Source organism: Trichechus manatus, unplaced genomic scaffold (assembly GCF_000243295.1).
Source record: "Trichechus manatus latirostris isolate Lorelei unplaced genomic scaffold, TriManLat1.0 scaffold00037, whole genome shotgun sequence".
NCBI lineage: Eukaryota > Metazoa > Chordata > Mammalia > Sirenia > Trichechidae > Trichechus > Trichechus manatus.
The window spans coordinates 5,880,651-5,899,649 of NW_004443973.1; the positions used below are offsets into that span (position 1 = coordinate 5,880,651).

At 37.7% G+C, this 18,999-nt stretch overlaps 1 protein-coding gene across 1 annotated transcript in view; it reads right to left on the reverse strand.

Annotated features, from left to right (window-relative positions):
• OSBPL6 (oxysterol binding protein like 6) overlaps positions 1-18,999 on the reverse strand; it is a 137,931-nt gene that overhangs the window by 92,648 nt on the left and 26,284 nt on the right. The window contains exon 2 of the mRNA XM_023730493.1: positions 13,687-13,941. Within this exon, the coding sequence (XP_023586261.1) occupies positions 13,687-13,788 (102 nt within the window). The 5' untranslated portion in view covers positions 13,789-13,941. The remainder of the gene's footprint in view (positions 1-13,686; positions 13,942-18,999) is intronic.

An 18,999-nucleotide genomic window follows, 5' to 3' on the forward strand; every position in this document is an offset into this window, starting at 1 on the left:
TCACAAAAGAAAAAAAAAAAGTTGAGAATTTAGAGGGTTAAAATGTTGTGGGGTTGTTAACCAATGTCATAAAACAGCATGTGTGTTACTGTTATATGAGAAACTATCTGTTCTGTAAGCCTTCACCTGAAGTACAATAAAATATTTAAAAAAAAAAAAACAGACAACAGAACTACTCCCGTGACACTTATATTCTAGAGAGAAGTCTTATCAGAAAAAGACCTAATAGTGCTAAAAACATTTTTTTAAAACCCATGCTTTAAACCTGTTCCATGTGGCTGCTGCTTTTACTTACTGTCATTTTTTTCCAGCCAGGTATCTTATGTCTGAGCTTTTCTTTAAGAACAACCCCTCCCCGCCCCCACAACCCATGTACTTCCAGGTTACTGGGCAATAAAATACACAAACCTCCTCCCCTCCTCTGCCCTCAATTAAAACACACACACACACACACAAAACAAAACATGGTAAGAAAAGCAAATCCTGGGAAGAAACTTGATCTTAGCAACTATGTAGGCAAGAAATAAAGGATTAACTCAAGGAAGTTGGCCAGGAGAAGGAAACTAAATTCTCTAATTTCCAAATCAAACCACAGATACAGAAATCAATTTGGTATATTTAACATGTGCTAAAAATGAGTTTTGTCTTTATAGATACCTGAATATATTAAAATGTTGCTAGAATATTGTGAATCAGAGGGTTGGCAACCTAACAAACCAGGCTGGACTCTCCTTTCCCCAATTTAAACAAGATGACATCTATAAAATACCTACTGCAGTACCTGCACAAAGAACACAATAGTCGTTTCTTTTCCACCTGATTTCACAAATAAGTTTAGATTGCTAAAGAGAAGTAAAAAGGTTGTTCAATTCAAGTACAGTACAATATAGTACATATTCCAACTGAGTGAAAAATCTAAATTACAAATGTTGATTTGCTAAGGCAAAAATGTTCACTTAAAAACAGTAATTAATACATTTTTTATTCAAACTAGCTACCATAAATATATGGTATACATTTTACTGAAAGAAAACCCCATCATTTATAAAATTATCAGCTGATACCCATTATCACAAATGTAACCAGTTTCACAAATAAGCAGTTTCATTTAACTTTCAGAATGATGACGAAGATCCCAGAAGTTCTTATATAAGATTTCCAGTGTTACATTTGTATAAGAACCTAAACTATCGGTGTCTATCCAATAATAAGTTAATCCACTACCTTAAGAATTAGATCTTCAAACTCATGTTGTAAAACCAAAAGCATATCTCTGAATAGTTATATAATCACATACATACGATCATAATGCATGCTATAACTTTTTGTACTTGTCTTCACAAGATGTTTATTTTCATATTCTTTCACAGTAACTTGGAAACACATGCCACATAGGCTCAAGGCATTATACATATTACATAAGCAAGTTAAATAAAGGGTTACATAAACTCATTAGTCTTCTAAAATCAAGTTTCCTCTCAAATGCTAAAATTACAACTTAATTTCCAGGTCAGTTTTTTAAGCAACACACACAGTAGGTAAAAGTACTGACCCACCCCTTGTTCCCCCGCTTAGGGGGAAGAGCTGCATATTTAGCTTGAAACCAGGCGTCCAGAACACATATTTCACTGCCGCCCTCTAACCTGGTAAGTTTATTTCCCAGGTTAGTGTTCACTGATCTCAATACCTCCTGGGCAGCAACTGGAAATATGCCAACATGACTCTATTCTAGTTTACTTGGTATCAAAGATATGGGTAAACAGACAGACAATGAGATATTTAATAATGGCTGAACGGTTTAGCGCAACTCACGCAGAGTGGAACAGGACTCTCGGAAAGAAGAGCATCCAGAAGATCGGTTGAGCAGGCCTTCTGCTTTCTTGGACCTGTCATTTATTTGCTTTAATTTCATTTCAAAGATATAACGGAACTACTGGAAATATTTTAGGCTGTGGATAAAAATTTCTTTATAGACTCACTTTCCATACAAAATTAGGACAGTAATAAGGAGAACTGGACCACGGCTCTCTGAGGGTTAATTCCACTGAAATTGTTCATGTGATGATATTATCTAAGTTATTTTTATATTCATGAATAATATAAAATATTTTTCAAAGTAAAATACACAAAATGATTTTGAAATTTCTAAGATACTTGGTCTTATTCAAGCTTTTGTCTTCTAGGCATGTGTCTCTTCTCATTATGTCTAATTTTCACATACCAACCCATGGAATGTGGTAATAGTAACCTTTATATGATAGTATTGATGGTGATGATGAGCATAATGGCAGTTCATTTTTGAGTCCTTTATATATTTCTGTCCTTATGCTTTACATGGATAGCTTCACTTCATCTTCACAACAACCTTGTGAGTAGTAAGTTCTAAATTTATTTTATCGCTGATTGAACTTACACACAAGAGGTTAAATCATTTGCCTAACGTCATTTGGCCGGTAAGTGTTGGGCGCTGAAATCCGAATTAAGATTTTACTCTAGAGCCCATGCTTTTGAATATTACCTTCTCCTAAAGTTAAAGCTAAAGTTAAATGACCAAAATTACGGCAATTTCAAGTAGCAGATGCCCTTAAGATTAATTGAACACATCAAAAGGCATCCTCTACCATGGAAACAAAGCCATAGAAATGAGTAAAACAAAAAAGAAAAGATTACACCACTGTTAAATATGGTGCAACCTCAAGGTTAATTTCCTTGACACTCTTGTGGCAACCTCAGGGTTAATTTCCAATTTTCAATAATTAAGTGCAAGTCAGCTAGCTTTTACTTCAGGGATGCAGTGTATGATGTCAAGAAAAGAATACAAGTTTTGTTGTCATACAGACCAGTGTACCAATCTTCATGCTGCTATTTACCATGTGATTTAGGTAAATCATTAACCTCTCTCAGCCCCAGTACCATTTATCTATAAAATGGGGATAATAATGTCTACCTTACAAGGTGTTGTAAGTCACAGAGTAGGCACCCAGTGTATGCACTGCGCTGCCTAGAGGTTGGCACATAGCAGGTCCTCAATAAATGACAGCTAACATCTCAGTTATAAATGCTATAAGAATGTCAAGGAATCTTATGCATTGTCATTGCCACAGAAAGATGACTCCAAACACCCTGTAAGACTGTGACCTTTGGTGGGTCAGAGGCACTCCATAAGTGATATACACTTTTGGGAGTGATGAATCTATATCTTACATGACCATCATGTTTCCCAATTAACTGAGTAACCATAGTTAGCACTACCTGTGGCCAGAGTGGCAGAATTTACTGAGGAAACTGACAAAGTGAGTGAAGACAGATGCCCTAGTTACGTGCCAGTGGGAAATCAAGAGCAGTGGATGGCAAAGCATACTCTCAGCCCTTCTGAAGCCTGTAACAGAAGATGAACAGGGACTTGCCGGCTATCTTCTCAATTTCCTTTAAGAAAAAAAAATTTTGGAATAGCACAAATATTAAAATCACCAAAGCCAGAAGGCCACAGATGAAGCAGTAATACTTTTACTGCTTTTTCAACAGTCACAATTATCTCAACCTCACTGAAAGATGACAGAATTGCATTAACAATAAATCTCCATATAAATGTCACTAAAATGAATGAAAGTACAACAGTTTATAAATAGTGGCTGGAAAAAGTCTACACAGCACATGTGGGAAACCCTGAAGAGATAAATGCAAAGTCATCACAGTTTTGACTCTTCCTACACAGAAATATGAAAGTCATTTTGAACTGATAGCTATAGCCCCATAATGAACTCGCACGTTTCTGAAAACCCTGCACTTTAAGAAAAGACCATTTGGACCCATGAAGTGGTCCATTTATTGCTGAGAGCAGTTAAGTGATCTTGACTTTGAAGTAGTAAAAGGCATAAGAATAAAATACTTATAAATCCCATGGCTGCCTTTATGTAGAAATAGAACCAGACCTTACTGGTGAACTTGCACTTTATTCTGTACTCTCAGCACTCACAACAGAGTAACAAAATCACTGGAAACCCCAGTGACCTCATGATGGTGAGATGGAGTAAAAGCATATAATGATCATACCACATAACATCAATTATAAACAAATGGAATATAAAATGGACAAACACGGAGCTATTTCAAGAGCGAAGGGTCTGGGACATGTAGAGTTAACTTAAAAAGGCAGGAGAATAGTACTGTGTGACCTGAATATTAAAGGCAAGTTAATTTGTCATTTTCTATAAGGCTATTAAAATTGCCAAGAACAAAGGGTCTCAGTATGATACTCACTCACATGATTTTGCTAATGATGCAAGCAAAAAAAAAAAAAAAGCCCTGTATCTTGTACATATCTTTGTACATTTATGTATGTAAATTTCAGGTAGAGGCTTGTACTATTTTGATCAGCCTTGTAAAACTCAGAACATACATGTAGGACTGTGCCTAGAAATACTCAATAAATACTTGCTGAATGAATGAGCAAATAAATATCTGCCTTAATACATACAGTGTCTGAGTTCAAACTTTCTGGCAGACATAATTTAAATTACCATGAGATATGTGACAAGATATGGTGTTTTCAATCGCCTCATATGCCTGTGAAAGCTGGGCAAGGAATAAGGTAGACCAAAGAAGAATTGATGCCTTTGAATTGTGGTGCTGGTAAAGAATATTGAATATACCATTGACTGCCAAAAGAACGAACAAATCTGTCTTGGAAGAAATACAGCCAGAATGCTCCTTAGAAGCCAGGATGGTAAGACTACGTCTCACGTACTTTGGACATGTTATCAGGAAGGATCAGTCCCTGGAGAAGGACATCATGCTTGGTAAAGTAGAGGCTCAGAGAAAAAGAGGAAGACCCTCAATGAGATGGACTGACACAGTGACTGCAACAAGGGGCTCAAGCATAACAACGATTGTGAGGATGGCGCAGGACCGGGTGGTGTTTCCTTCTACTGTACATAGGGTCGTTATGAGTCGGAACTGACTTGACGGCATCTAATGACAACATGTGACATAACTGTTTTTTTGTGGAGGAGCTGGTTTTCACATGAGATGAAATAAGGTAATGTAAAAAACACACATAGCACAGGGTTTGAAATGGAAGAAAGTGCTTAATAAACGCCAATCATCACTATGAGTTGGAACCAACCTGACAGCACCTAACTACAACGTTCAAAAGCAAAAAATTATCACAAGATTATATAGGTAGTAAAGAGGACAAAAAACTGCTCAGTCCCTGCCTCAGCAACTCAAGGTTGGTTTTAAAAACTTGCTCCAAGTTTCCTGTCAGCATATCCTTCAAATTCATTTAATTTTTTATATTCTTATTTATGGAGTTAGGACTTACAAGTTTATTATTAAAATAATACACATCCTATTTGCTATCCTGCAAATACTGTTTTCAAAGCTACACATGCACACACCTCACAAAATAGGAACTTGAAAATAATATGTATTTTTGATTATAGGAGCAATACCCATTCATTGCAGAAAGTTAGGGGGAAAAGAAAAAAGAAATTAAAAATACCTGCACCAGCAATAAACTCAGGATCTTGGTATATTCTCTTTCAGCATTTCTTCAATGCACATATGTATATATTCAGTTCTTAATAATCAAATTGGAATTATACTATGTTTTCAATTTAATAAGTTGCTTTTTCAGTTAGTAATATACAATTTTCCCACAGCATTAAATATTTGAAAACATTTTCAGCAGCTGTCCAAACGGTTACTTAAATAATTCCTCGTTAAATATTAGACTATTTCTAGATTTTTACTATATAAAAATATTTTAGGTATATGAATTTCTTATGTAAAAACATTTCCTATATAAAAATATTTTAGTAATAAATTAAATAAATAGATAATAAACTTAATGAATATCTTTGCAAAGAAATCTTAACCTATAGCTTTGATTATTTTCTCAAGATACATTTTTTAGAAGCTAAGTTACTAGTCACATGTTATGATCTTTAAAGACTTTAGGTACATATTGCTAAATTTCCCTCCAGAATCAATTAACATGCTTACCAGTAGTGCATAAGTCTGTACACTACCCTGAAGCTTCATCAACATTGGCTGTGATAATTTTTACAAAACTGGCTCTTAATCAGAATTTGAGGCCAAGAAGTCTACAATATGCATATGGACTTTCTGCTACCTTTGTGACAGTATTTTACTTAGAGCCACATATAGTTACTGTGGATACTGGGCAGAGGGATGGTAAAATTTTCTATTTGTTCAAGTTAAAAATCAAATAAAGCAGTTGTATAGTCTTAGAGCCCTTTGGGATGATGTTCTTATAGTCCTAATGAAACACCTGAAGTGCACTCTTTAAGAGTGATGTTTTCCATACCTGGGCGAACAACCGCATCTCCTGGGGAAGAGTCTATAAACAACAGATTCCTGGGCCTCTTCAATGACCTACTACTGAATGAGACCCTCTGGGGTTCAGTAACTGATTATACTGTGGCTATATTCATGTGGAGTTGTGCCTAAAAACCTAACAGGAAGTATTAACTTTGACCTGACAGACAAATACACTGCTATAAAAATGCTATCCAAAGCCAGTTATTTCAAGGCAATAAGAGATAACCTTAAGTGAGACACCTATAAGGCAGGCCCAGAGAATCAAAGGGTTCTGGCAAGGAAAGCAGCAGATTCTTACCCGAGTCACGATGGGTTCTGAATCAGTCATGGATAATGGGCATCTGAGTGCCAGGTGGCAAGTTTCTTTCTAATGGTTTCAATTTTAGCGTACTTGAAACAGACTGAACACATACTGTAAACACCACACGACAGCAAGAGTGATCTCCAAGTGGGGATTGCAAGAAAACCAGGGGGCTGCTCGTTTCTTTTAATGGAAAAAGCTAACAGCAGTTTTCAATAAACATATGATCAGAACCTTTGATTCCAGAAGTAAAACATGTAGTGAAAATACACAAAAGAGAGAAAAAAAGCACAAAGTTCACCAATGATACCACTGCTCAGTGATAACTCTTAACACGTTGGTCTAGGTACCATGTAGCCTATAGTTTTCTTAGACCAATGAGGATGAGAAAAATCATTATTACTACTGAGGGGAAAAATGAAGAGGCAATATATAACTCAAAAATTATTGACATTAACATACAACTATTGGTCTCTTCCCATGTGGAGCAAAGGAGACTGAAGGAAGCCAAAAACTCAAGGAAGAAATTAGTCCATAGGACTAATGGCCCATGCAAACCACAGCCTCTTCTAGCCTGAGACCAGAAGAACTAGATGGTGTGTGGCTACCACTACCGACTGTTCTGATCAGGGACACAATAGCAGGTCCTTGTTAGAACGGAGAAAAATGCACAACAAAACTCAAATCATAAAAAAGGTCAGACTTAGTGGACTGATACAGAACAGAGGAGCCTATAAGACTATCACTCTAAGGTACCCATTTAATGTGGAACTGAGCACTCCCAGAGGTCACCTTTCAGCCAAATAATAGATTAGCCTATAAAATAAACAATAACACCTGTGAGAAATGTACTTCTGAGAACAATCAACTATATGAGACCCAACGGTCAACATTTACACAAAAGCAAAGACGAGAAGGCAAGGAGAGGCAGGGAAACTGGATGGATGGGAACAGGGCAGGCAAGGTGGAAATGCTGAGAGTGCTGATACATTATAAGGATTGTAACCAATGTCACGGAACAACCTGTGTATGAAATTGTTAAATGGAAGTCTAATTTGCTGTGTAAACTTTCATCTAAAACACAACAAAATATTTTTAAAAAATTACTGACAAATGTTGTCTTCCAAAGTTCAGTTAGAAATCCTTCTTCTGGGCATTCAGCTTGCCACGTGTTTTACAACAGGACAAACAGTGGAGCGGCCAAGAGCAGGAGCTCCAGAACTGAGTTTCCATATAACAAACCCTGTCTTGGCTGCTCAATAGCTGTGGGCAAGTTATTCCATCACTTTATGCTGCAGTTTAGTTCTCTGAAAAATGAGGATAATGACAGTTGTAACTTTCCACAGCATAACCTCAAGAAATATTAGCTGTTGCTGGTATTGTTTTATTGGTTTATTCACTAACTTTGTCTAATACTTAGACTTTCAGAACACCCAATTTACAAAATGCATGTAAATCACAAAAGTTGGTCATAATGTGAGTTTTTGTAAGCAAATATTATTTTCCCATTGACGTTGGTCCTAAGTCCTAAAAAGTTTGCTCTGTGGGATGGGGAGATTCCCCAAAAAGCTAACTTGAAATTGGAAGCAACTCAAGAGTTTGAATATATCTAGCACCGAGGGCTTTATTCACCAGCATCGGTCCATGGAGGATGCTCTTGGAAGCAGATTTTCAGATCAAGCTAGCAGGAACTGAGAGCTGGGCTCCAGGATAGTTCTGCAAATCCCTGGGTTCACTGGAATTCTTCACAGAGCTACGGCTTTTCTGATTCTGTTATCGGCAGATTTCAAGTTATAGTCCTCCTCACCAACAAGGTTGGAGATGATATAAATTGGAGTTTAGGTACTGTTATGAATTGAGTTGTGTTCCACCCCAAAACATATGTTGAAGTACTAACCCCAGTACCTGTGAATGTGATCTTGTTTGGAAAACAAGCCTCCAAATAGTGGCTTTGGTTTTTAAAATGTGGATTCCTGGGTTAATCCCAGAACTACTGAAACTGTCTTGACAGGGTGGTCTCATACATGCATATTTTCAAAAAGTTCCTTAAGATACGTAAGCATAAGGGTAATTATGAAAACAAACAAACAAAATCTAGTCAGTCCATCACAAACTTAGTAAGCCTCTTACATAATGCTACCATAAGTAAGTACTATGAGAGAGACAATAAAGATTATAATATGTTTTATAGAAGAATTCCATGTTTCAAAATAGATCTTCCCATCAACATTTTTAACATCTGCACAGAACACTCCCAACTCTTTGCTTTTGCGTGATGCCATTTCCTTCATAAGCCTCAAGTGGAGGCCATTTATTCCACCACACATCTACTCTCTCAGGAGCAAAGAGAAGGGTCTACACTCTCTTAGCACCCCTCTACCACCTTTGGGCCATACCTCTTCTACTCTTAAAATCTACTCTTCTTGTGAGACTCAGAACTCCCAACTACACCACTCTCTATCCTTTCTGTCTTCTACTGACCTCATCATTATTCCTCCACAAGCCTCTGAAAACCTGGTTCACAATAATCCTCTCTATACCAATTCCTCATTCACTTAAAAATTTATTGTTCTGTGCTGTGTGCCAGGGACACAATGGTATACAAAATAGAACTCCTATTCTCATGGCATTTACATTCCAGTGTTCGGGAATAGAGGAAGAGGATAAAGACATATACAGATCAACAAATGTGTAACATGTCAGGTTGTGATTAGTACTTTCACAAAAAATAAAATAGGATGGTGGACAGTGAGTGATGAGAATACTCAGGCAAGGGAAAAGAAGGCTTTCCAAAAAGGATACATTTGGAGATTGAGTCAAGTATATGGGGAAGCCTGGGGATGCCTGGAGGAAAAGCACGCTAGGCTAGGAGTACCTCATATGAAAGGCCCTAAGGTGGGAGCGTGCTTAGCACATCTGAGGAACGTGCTGGAGAGAACTGTGAAGGGGAGAGTGCTAGGAGATGGGATCAGAAGGGCAGGCAGACCCAGATTATGAATAACCTTGCAGATAATGATCAGCCACCGGAAGGCTTTGAGCAGAGTGACATGATCTGACTTAGGTTTTGAAGGGATCACTCTATTATGTAAAGAATGACCTGTATATCAGGCAAGGCTAGAAGCAGGGAGATGAATTAAAAGATTATGGTAATAGTCTAGATGAGAAATGATGGCGGTTTAGACCAGGGTAAAGATGGAGGAAGTGGTTAGCACTGGTCAGATTCCAGGTACGTTCTGAAATAGAACCAATGGGATTCACTAATGATTTAGAAGCTGGGTGTGAGAGAAAGAGAAGAATCAAGAATGACTCCTAGGTTTTTGGTCTTACCAAATGAAAGGATGAGTTGGTGCTTACTGAGATGGGGAAGACTGGGAAGGGGCAGATTTGAGAGGGAAACTAAGAGTTGTTTTGGACACAGTAAGTTTGAGATGGCTTCTCAACATCTAAGTGGAGATCACCCTAGATAATTTAAGTATAACTATAGTTGACCTACTGACAACTGGTGTCAGTGTTAGTAAATTCAAATGCTTTCAGGGGCCAGGCAGGCAACATACACAAGTGTTGAAATAGGACAGGCAGTAGGAGCTACTGTGGCCAACTGGAGAGTAAATGTCTAATCTAAAAGGGAAAGCCACCACTGAGCCCCCTTTTAGTACTGCCATTTGGGATCTCGGCCCAGTGTTGCTAGATCTTCCAATATTTTAATAGAATGAAGAATCTGGATTTTTAACTACATCTTAGGGGGAGAAAAAACAAAAACAGTTCCACAATCTAATAAATTCCGAAACTGCTAGTGAAATAAAGTTCTTAATGCAGGATTTACCAGTGTCCTTAATTTACTAATGTATATTGCAAAAGAGATACTGTGTTTAACATTACTCCAATTTACTTGACAATAGCATCCTCTTTTCATGCAGTATCTCATGGGACAAACATTTCTTGGCAAGTAATTTGGGAAATGCTGGTTTATGCATAGGTCCTAAAAATCAATCCCTTTATTCTCTCTTGGAAAATCTGAGGACATATATTTCTTTTAGCTTATGAATCATAGGTGATCACACACACACACACACAAACACACACCAATTTTATAAGATGTTCTAACATCTAATATCAGACTTAACTGAAACATAATAGAGAAAATACTAAAGTCTTCAAATTTGCTAAATACTAAGCGGAATCTTGACCCTCTTATTGGTGAACAAACACTTAGTGAAATCACAGGGGCACTGAATCACTTTATTTCCCAACTCCTCTCCTCCTTCACGTGTTGTGTCATATAATTTAGTAACAGGAAAGACAGCCAATTACTACTATGTACTTGGTGGATGTTCTCTGTTTTACTTATCTATGAGGAAGGAAGATGGGAGAAGACAAACCTGGAATGGAAAATCTGTAATAAAAAGACAATTAATATTGTTGCAAGTGTTTAAAAATATCCTCCAGGACGTCATTAAGACATTTGATGTGCAAGGCTTTTGTCTGTGAAGATTATTAAAAAGAGCTTACAATATTGTCGAGGAGATGAGTACATAAAAAGATAAACAATGTAAAAATGTCAAATACTATCAAAAGGTTCTAGAAAAGCTCAAAGAAGGAAGAGCACAACGTGCGTTTGAATGGCCAGTGAAAGTGTCACATAAGCCAGTCCTTGAAGGATAGGGAGGCATCAAGTCAAGAGAAGGGTGGTAGGAATTCCACACAGGAAAGACATGAGCAGAGACAAAGATAAGTCAGTTTTAGGAACCATGAGCAGATAAGACTGTATAGGTTGGGAGAAAAATGGGACAGGAGGCTGATTAGATCATGGGATCACTGGATACCACGTAAGGAAATCTGGCCTTAAATGTGTAGGTAGAAGAGATTTACCAAAGGATTTCGAACGAACGTGAATCTGCCATGTTAATGAAATTTGACCTGGTGATGACATGAGGGAGCCGACAGTGGGAATGGGAAGAAAGGATGAATGAGGCTGATATTAGGAGAAAATAATCAGTAGGATTTGTTTACTTACTGAATGTGGGAAAAGCAAAAGAGAAAGGAATGTCTTTGACCTTGGGTCCCTGAGAGAATGAGTACAACAGCAAACTGGTTTATACATATTGATTTGAGGTAACAGTGGTACATCTAAGTAGGAATGTACAATTAATTAATGACTTGGGACTAGAACTTAAGAAGAAAAGGGAAATAATGTGCATTAAGGAACAACCGTATTTTCACTCTCGTGCTAGCTCCTTTTCCTAGGTGATCAATTTTAGGAGAACAATTGGGCTGGAGTTTGCAATTTGGTACCATCCACACAGATGTCAGAATCAAAGCAGGAGAATAGACAGTATTCAATGAAGACCAATCTATCACACTTCCTCTCTGTCCTTTTACTATTAAAACAGTCAGTCTTCACACAAAAATAAATGTATATAAAAAACACTCCATCACACCACATCACATTATAGCTCAAAATTTCTGAATTCCGTAAGTTAATACTGAGTTTTAGGTAGCATTTGAGGTAGGGAAGGAAAAACAGAATTATAATTGTCCTTTTTTATTCTTCTCTTCCCTTGGGGGAAATGAACAGACACAAAACAGGAGACAGGAAGGAACCAGAGTAGAAAGTATTTTGGAGAGTTTCCACCTGCTGAGATAAACAGGAAAAAAAGGAACTCTCCTTAAAAAACAATAACCATTTGAATACTGTCTCTTACTTTTCTAGAATTCACTATCAATTTACAGACATGCTATTTTCATTCCCATCATAAAACTTTCTATTCACAACCAGGAAGGAGTCACACATTCCACCTTTAGGTTCCTCCTTTGGCCTAGCAGGGTCTCAGTTTTCCCCCATTGTCTTATATGCTGGCCCTGGAGCTCAGGTGCAACACCCAGATCAATGCATGACAGATGTTTCTACAGCAGTCATCAGTCTTTCCATTTGCCACAATTCTCCAGGGTGAGCTGGCTCGGTTCCTTTCTTCCCACAGCAGCCAGGCAGGCCATGCTGCTTAAAATGTCTCTCAGTTCAAAAACCCAAAGCAAAGCAAGGTAAGAATGGAGAAGCCATGGTAAGAAAGGACACAGGGGCAGGCAAGGGGTGGACTGAATTTGCAACCCTAGAAAACATCTGGGCATGCGGTAGTGATTTAACATAAAATTATTTCCACTCATGGTACTCTTTCTTTGGCTCTACCAATGCAATGCAATAAATAGTTTAACTGCATGAAAGTTCCCCAAAAGGAAAGGTTTTATTTTTTTTTAAAGCTAACAACACCTGCTTACTGTGAATTTCCAGTTACACAACAAAAATCCTGTCACAAAATAACTTTATACTGGAAAATAGTTTACTCACACATATGTTGGCTAAAACAACCACTTGTTTTGACAATATAAGAACATTCATAAGATTAATTCCCACACAATTCTGGCAGAAGAGCCACTAAAATAGTAATGAAGTAACTCTGTAAAAAATAATTTAGAGAATTGGCTCAAATGCGACAGTGGATGGTTTTGACTATAGTTAAGCAGTAACAGTTCACCTTCTCTATTGACTTTAAACATTGCCTGGGTTCTCATTGCTCTGAACTCCCTGATACTACAATTTTTTTTAGCATCCTGAATATTTTACACAGGTTCCATAAAACACCAAACAGAAGTTAGCACTTGGCAGGCTTGTAAGAAACTTGTAGGAAGAAGTCCTTTGCTGGTTCACAGATTCCTTTCCACCTCGCAAATGAAGACAAGGAGAGCAGAACATTCCAGTTCCTGATGCAGGCTCTTTCCTCCCAATATAGATGGTGATAAGAACACTGCAGGGCTTCCCCTAACCACCGGGTCCTCTTTCTGTGGTATGCATACTGAGAGAAGGATTCTAAATAACAGAAAAGCTGCAGCAGGATAAATAAGACATATCTACAGGAAATAATGAATTTTCCTGTAGAATGAAAGACTTCACAACAAAATTTCAGAATTAGTTAGCAATCTCATCATATCCTATTAGTACTCTATTTACATAAAGTAATAAAATACATTTTATACCCTTCTCTTACCTGCCTGCTGTCCCTCTGGGTGGATGTTGAAGAGGAGGCACTCCTATGGGTTGGAGTGGATGTTTTATGAGCAGGGGATATACCCTTCTCGTCTGAACTCATAGCTGCAGTTGGTTCAGTTATATGCACAGAAGAACATCCCAATATTGTCTCAAACCCACAGGCAAAGAAATAGATGATTTTTCAGCTTTATTCCATTTCATGAATCATGCTTGACTAGAAAAACGAGGCCAATACTGTGGGTGTCCAAATCACCTAAAAGCAAAACAAACAAGAAGACCTCAAGTAAGTAATTAAAAAACAACATAAAAAATCATTAAACTCAGGAAAAAAATATTAATTGGTGTTAGTGAAAGAAATATTAGGAAATATTATTTCTTCCTCTAGATTTCTAAGGTGGAGGATAAAAATATTTATAAAACGCTTTCCCTTGAAGGAAAACTAGTACATCAGCTTCTTTCCCTGAAAATTAATTTACCCTGTCCAATGCATTATGTAAGAGTTCAAAACGTGTTTGTCTTCAGTTTAGTTCAGAAATGCCATGTACTTGACGGTTAAATCTAGATGAAGCAGTTAGTCAGAGAAGAGTTAATGCGTTATGTTAATGCATTATGTGTATCATGTGATCCAGTATTATGTGAAAGATCAAAGAATATACATATCCACAGTCACCTGCACCTGAAGTCTATAGTATGCCTACATAAGATTCTCATCTCAACAACCACTAGGCTCACAAGCATACAGATTGATAGGCATGTCCCAGAACTGCGGTAATTAAAGTTGCTTCTCTGACTCACAGCCAAGAGCCACTTGGCTTTTTATTTGGATTCATGTTAGGAAGGTTCGCACTGTTAACATTAAAGTTAAAAGCTTGTGACGGAGAGAAGCATTGTTAAACTGGCCTTGTCTCCTCACCAGTGCAACACAGGTACGCTAAAAAAGATTTTAAAAATTTAAAGGAAAAAAAAGCTAATCATGATGGTGTAAGATAAAACATTTAAACAATAACATGCAAATCTGTGACCCAAAAGATAGACCATTAAGTTCCAGTTCCCAATTTAGTGGTAATATTCCTTGAAGGAAGCACAGAACACTCGCGTAGATCCTTTAGCACAGGTTAGGAGAGAAAGATACTGGGATGAACAGAAATCAACCTTTAGGCCAGAAAAATGAGACTTGAACTTCAGTCCAGAAGGGAGACAGTCACAGAGATTAAGATGTAGGAGGTATTATCAGGCAAGTGGAACTGACCACATCTGGAAGTTAGAGGTCTCCCTGAGCAGTGAGTTAGGGCTGAAATCTGAAGGATGAGTAGGAGCTAACGAGGGGCCTGGGAGTCCAGCGTTTCATGATCAAAGAAAGGCAGGGGCCAGATGCTGCAGGGCCTTGTAGTCCACATTCAGCATTTTGATTTTTATCCAAAGAGCATAAGAAGCCATAGAGGAACATGGCATAACCAGATCTCTGTTTTCAGAAAATTATTTTGGCAGTCACAAGAACCAAATTGGAATGGTAAAGAGAATGAGAGAAGCCTGATCAGGAAGGAAGATATGATGGACTACAGCAATGGCCGAAAATCTAACATCGAGTCCCATAGATTGTGAGGATCATGGAGAGGAAGGAAAGGCAGGGTCGAGGATGACTCCCAGGATGACAATGCTGTTCATCGAGAAAGGGCTGGCCAAAGGCCATCCACAACTGAGGTGAAGGTGATGAGTATGGTTTCAGACATGTTGAGTGTGAGGTACCACTGAGGCATTCAAATGGAGATAGGCACTGGGAAATGTGGGTCTGAACTGGAGACATAAATGTTTAATAGATTTTGTTAATGCTATACATATACTGAGTGACTTATGTATAAACCAAAATCCACTGTCGTCGAGTCGATTCCAACTCATAGCGATCCTATAAGACAGAGCAGAATCGCCCCATAGGGTTTCAAGGAGCAGCTGATGAATTCGAACTGCCGACCTTTTGGTTAGCAGACATAGTCTGCCGTGGCTCTTAGACTATGTAAAATTTGCAAGTAAAACTAAAATTTATACAGCCTATCAGTAATTATATTTTTTAAATCTGTAAGGTTATGTTAATGGACTATGTGACCCTGAATGTGATAATTGGGATTTTTATGGTCACCTGGTTATAGAGTATATTTAAAAAGCAATCCCAATACCTACAAGAGAAATTATTCTAAGATGGGAAAATTAGACATTCTGGTGAATAAGACTCAGAACCCTTTCTTAAGATTTCACATTCACTGTTGGTGTTGTTAGGTAATGTCGAGTCAGTTCTGACTCATAGCAACCTGTGTACAACAGAACGAAACACTGCCCAGTCCTGCATCATCCTCACAATCGTTGTTATGTTTGAATCCATTACTGCAGCCACTGTGTCAATCCATCTCGTTGCGGGTGTTCCTCTTTTTTGCTGACCCTCTACTTTACCAAGCATGATTTCCTTCTCCAGGGATTGGTCCCTCCTGTTAACATGTCCAAAGTACGTGAGAGGAAGTCTTGCCATCCTTGCTTCTAAGCAGTATTCTGGCTATACTTCTTTCAAGACACATTTGTTCCTTCTTCTGGCAGTCCGTGGTATATTCAATATTTTCAACACCATAACTCAAAGGCATCAGTTCTTCTTTGGTCTTCCTTATTCATTGTCCAGCTTTCACATACATATGAGGCAATTAAAAATACCATGGCTTAGATCAGGTGCACCTTAGTCCTTAAAGTGACATCTTTGCTTTCTGACACTTGAAAGAGGTCTTCTGCAGATTTCTCCAATTCAATATGTCATTTGAGTTCTCGACTGCTGCTTCCATGGGTATTGATTGTGGATCCAAGTGAAATGAAATCCTTGACAACTTCAGTGTTTTCTCTGTTTACCATGAAGTTACCTGTTGGTGCAGATGTGAGGATTTTTTGTTGTTGTTGTTGTTGAGGTGTAATCCATACTGAAGGCTGTGGTCTTTGATTTTCATCAGTAAGTGCTTCAAGTCCTCTTCACTTTCAGCAAGCAAGGTTGTGTCATCTGCATATCGCAGGTTTTAATGAGTCTTCCTCCAATCCTGATGCCGCCATTCTTCTTCATATAGTCCAGCTTCTTGGATTATTTGCTCAGCATAAAGGCTGAATAAGTATGGTGAAAGGATACAACTCTGATGCATACATACCTTTTCTGATTTTAAACCACACAGTATCTCTTTGTTCTGTCTGAATGACTGCCTCTTGGTCTATGGGCAGGTTCTGCATGACCATAATTAATATTCTGGAATTCCCATTCTTCGCAATGTTATCCATAATTTGTTATGATCTACATAGCTGAATGTCTTTGTTACCATGGGTCAAATAAAAGCTGCTTATCCCCCAAAAACTGGAGGGCTTTCTCTTGAAGCAAAACTACTCTTTGGGCAAACAGAAATGCAAAGAGCTGCGGAGCTCTTTTGCTGATCAGAATTGAAGTTTCATTTAATACTGGCAAAAGGCAGCAACAAGCTGACACTGATAGATAACCATCTAATCCTTTTTTTGTTTTATGAAGGTGGCCTAATAAGTGTGAGTAAAGTTTCTGAAGCCAAGCTCTGGTGCCAGCAAACAGAAAGCAAGAACACTGTTCACATCCTTGATTGGAAGTGCTCTGTTTTCTGGTCCAAGATGTTTTACAAGCAGATGCTGACACTGGAGCCAAAAGCATGGTGGTTTTATGATGTGCTCAAGCGCCCTCAAGGGGATGATGCTGAGACAAAAAAGCTCATTAAACTCGCATCCATTTGGAAGTAAATTCAATCCAAGCTACATCAAGGGCCAACATTTCCTCTGTTGAACTTTTTTCTTTTTCCAAACTGCATCCAACTCTACTTTCCTCACTAACACCAATGCTAGCACCCTGGATTTTGTGTTTGCTTAAAGTAACATTCACAGGGTAACCTATCTATGGTGCAAGGACAATATTTCAGTAGAATTACAATTATGAGTACACTGAATATAAAAAATGAGTAAAAGAATTTAATTCATTCCAAGAATTGTCTTGTAAGGTTGTTGTTTTTATTAGTTGTTGGTCTTTTTTGTTTGTTGGTTAACAAAAAGGGGCTCAAGCACCTATTAAAGGGTTGAATTTGATGACCTTTAAAGATACTTCCAAATCTGATTACAATCCCAAACCTGATTATCAGTCAATGCTTGATCACCTACTCTATTTTAGAACGCACTACGAAAGTAAGAGTGTCTAAACTCTGTAAGTAGATTTCATCTAATTATTGTTTATTCCTAAAGTGTAAGAATTGCTGTGACATAAAAATACTTTATTGAAACACATTTTTAGAAATTGTCTAAATAACATTTTAAACCAAAGAAAGACCATAGATTGTAAAGTCAACACAAACATAATTACTATACTCAATCAGAACAGTACTGGGGCTGAAAATAACAGCAATTTGAGAGCTGAACATCGAATTTTCCCATCTCATTCCCCCTTAATATCAGTGAAATTACTACTCTTGTTGTTAAATGCTGTAACATTTTCATTTACACTGAATAATGTAAAATTCGGATTTATGATCCAGGGACCTAACAAAAGCAACCAGTGGTAGGAAAGACCTCCAGAACAAACTTGCTGTTCACAGGCACCATGAACTGTAAATGTCCAGACAAAACGTTTGAAAATGGGGATTACCTGATCTTGACCATCACAAGCTTACATAAAACAAGGGAAAGCATTTTGTTTTATTCACTGCTGAAACATCAGAGCCTAGAACAATTCCTCATGATAGCAAGTACTCAACACTGAATTAATGAGTGAATGAATGAATAAGTAATTTTACAAGGCAATTCCATACTTAAGATCTCATGTGACCTATAAAAACAACACTGTGAGATGATCACACTAGATACTAGTATTTATGCTTCACAGATAAGGAATCCACCGATTTCAGACCCTTCCTTGGGCTTAGTGCTGAGGTTACAGAGAAGAAAAACCTGATGCCCATGTTCAAACAACACCACAAGAACACAATAAGCCAGATCCAAAATGTGGGAGCATCTACAAGACAGATGATGTAGATCTGCAACACAGCATGAAAAGACAAAAGGGAGAAGAAATTTACAGATTAAAAGAGACTTCAGAGAGCCATAACCAAACATGGGTGGACTTTTATTGATTCCTATTTCAAACAAACTAGTCTAAAAAGAATTTACTGAGACCATTGGGAAACTCTGAAAATGAAGTGGATATTAGATGGTAATAAAGAAGTGTTTATTTTATTAAGCTATTAAAATAGCATTGTGGTTATGTGTTTAAAAAATCCTTATATGTTAG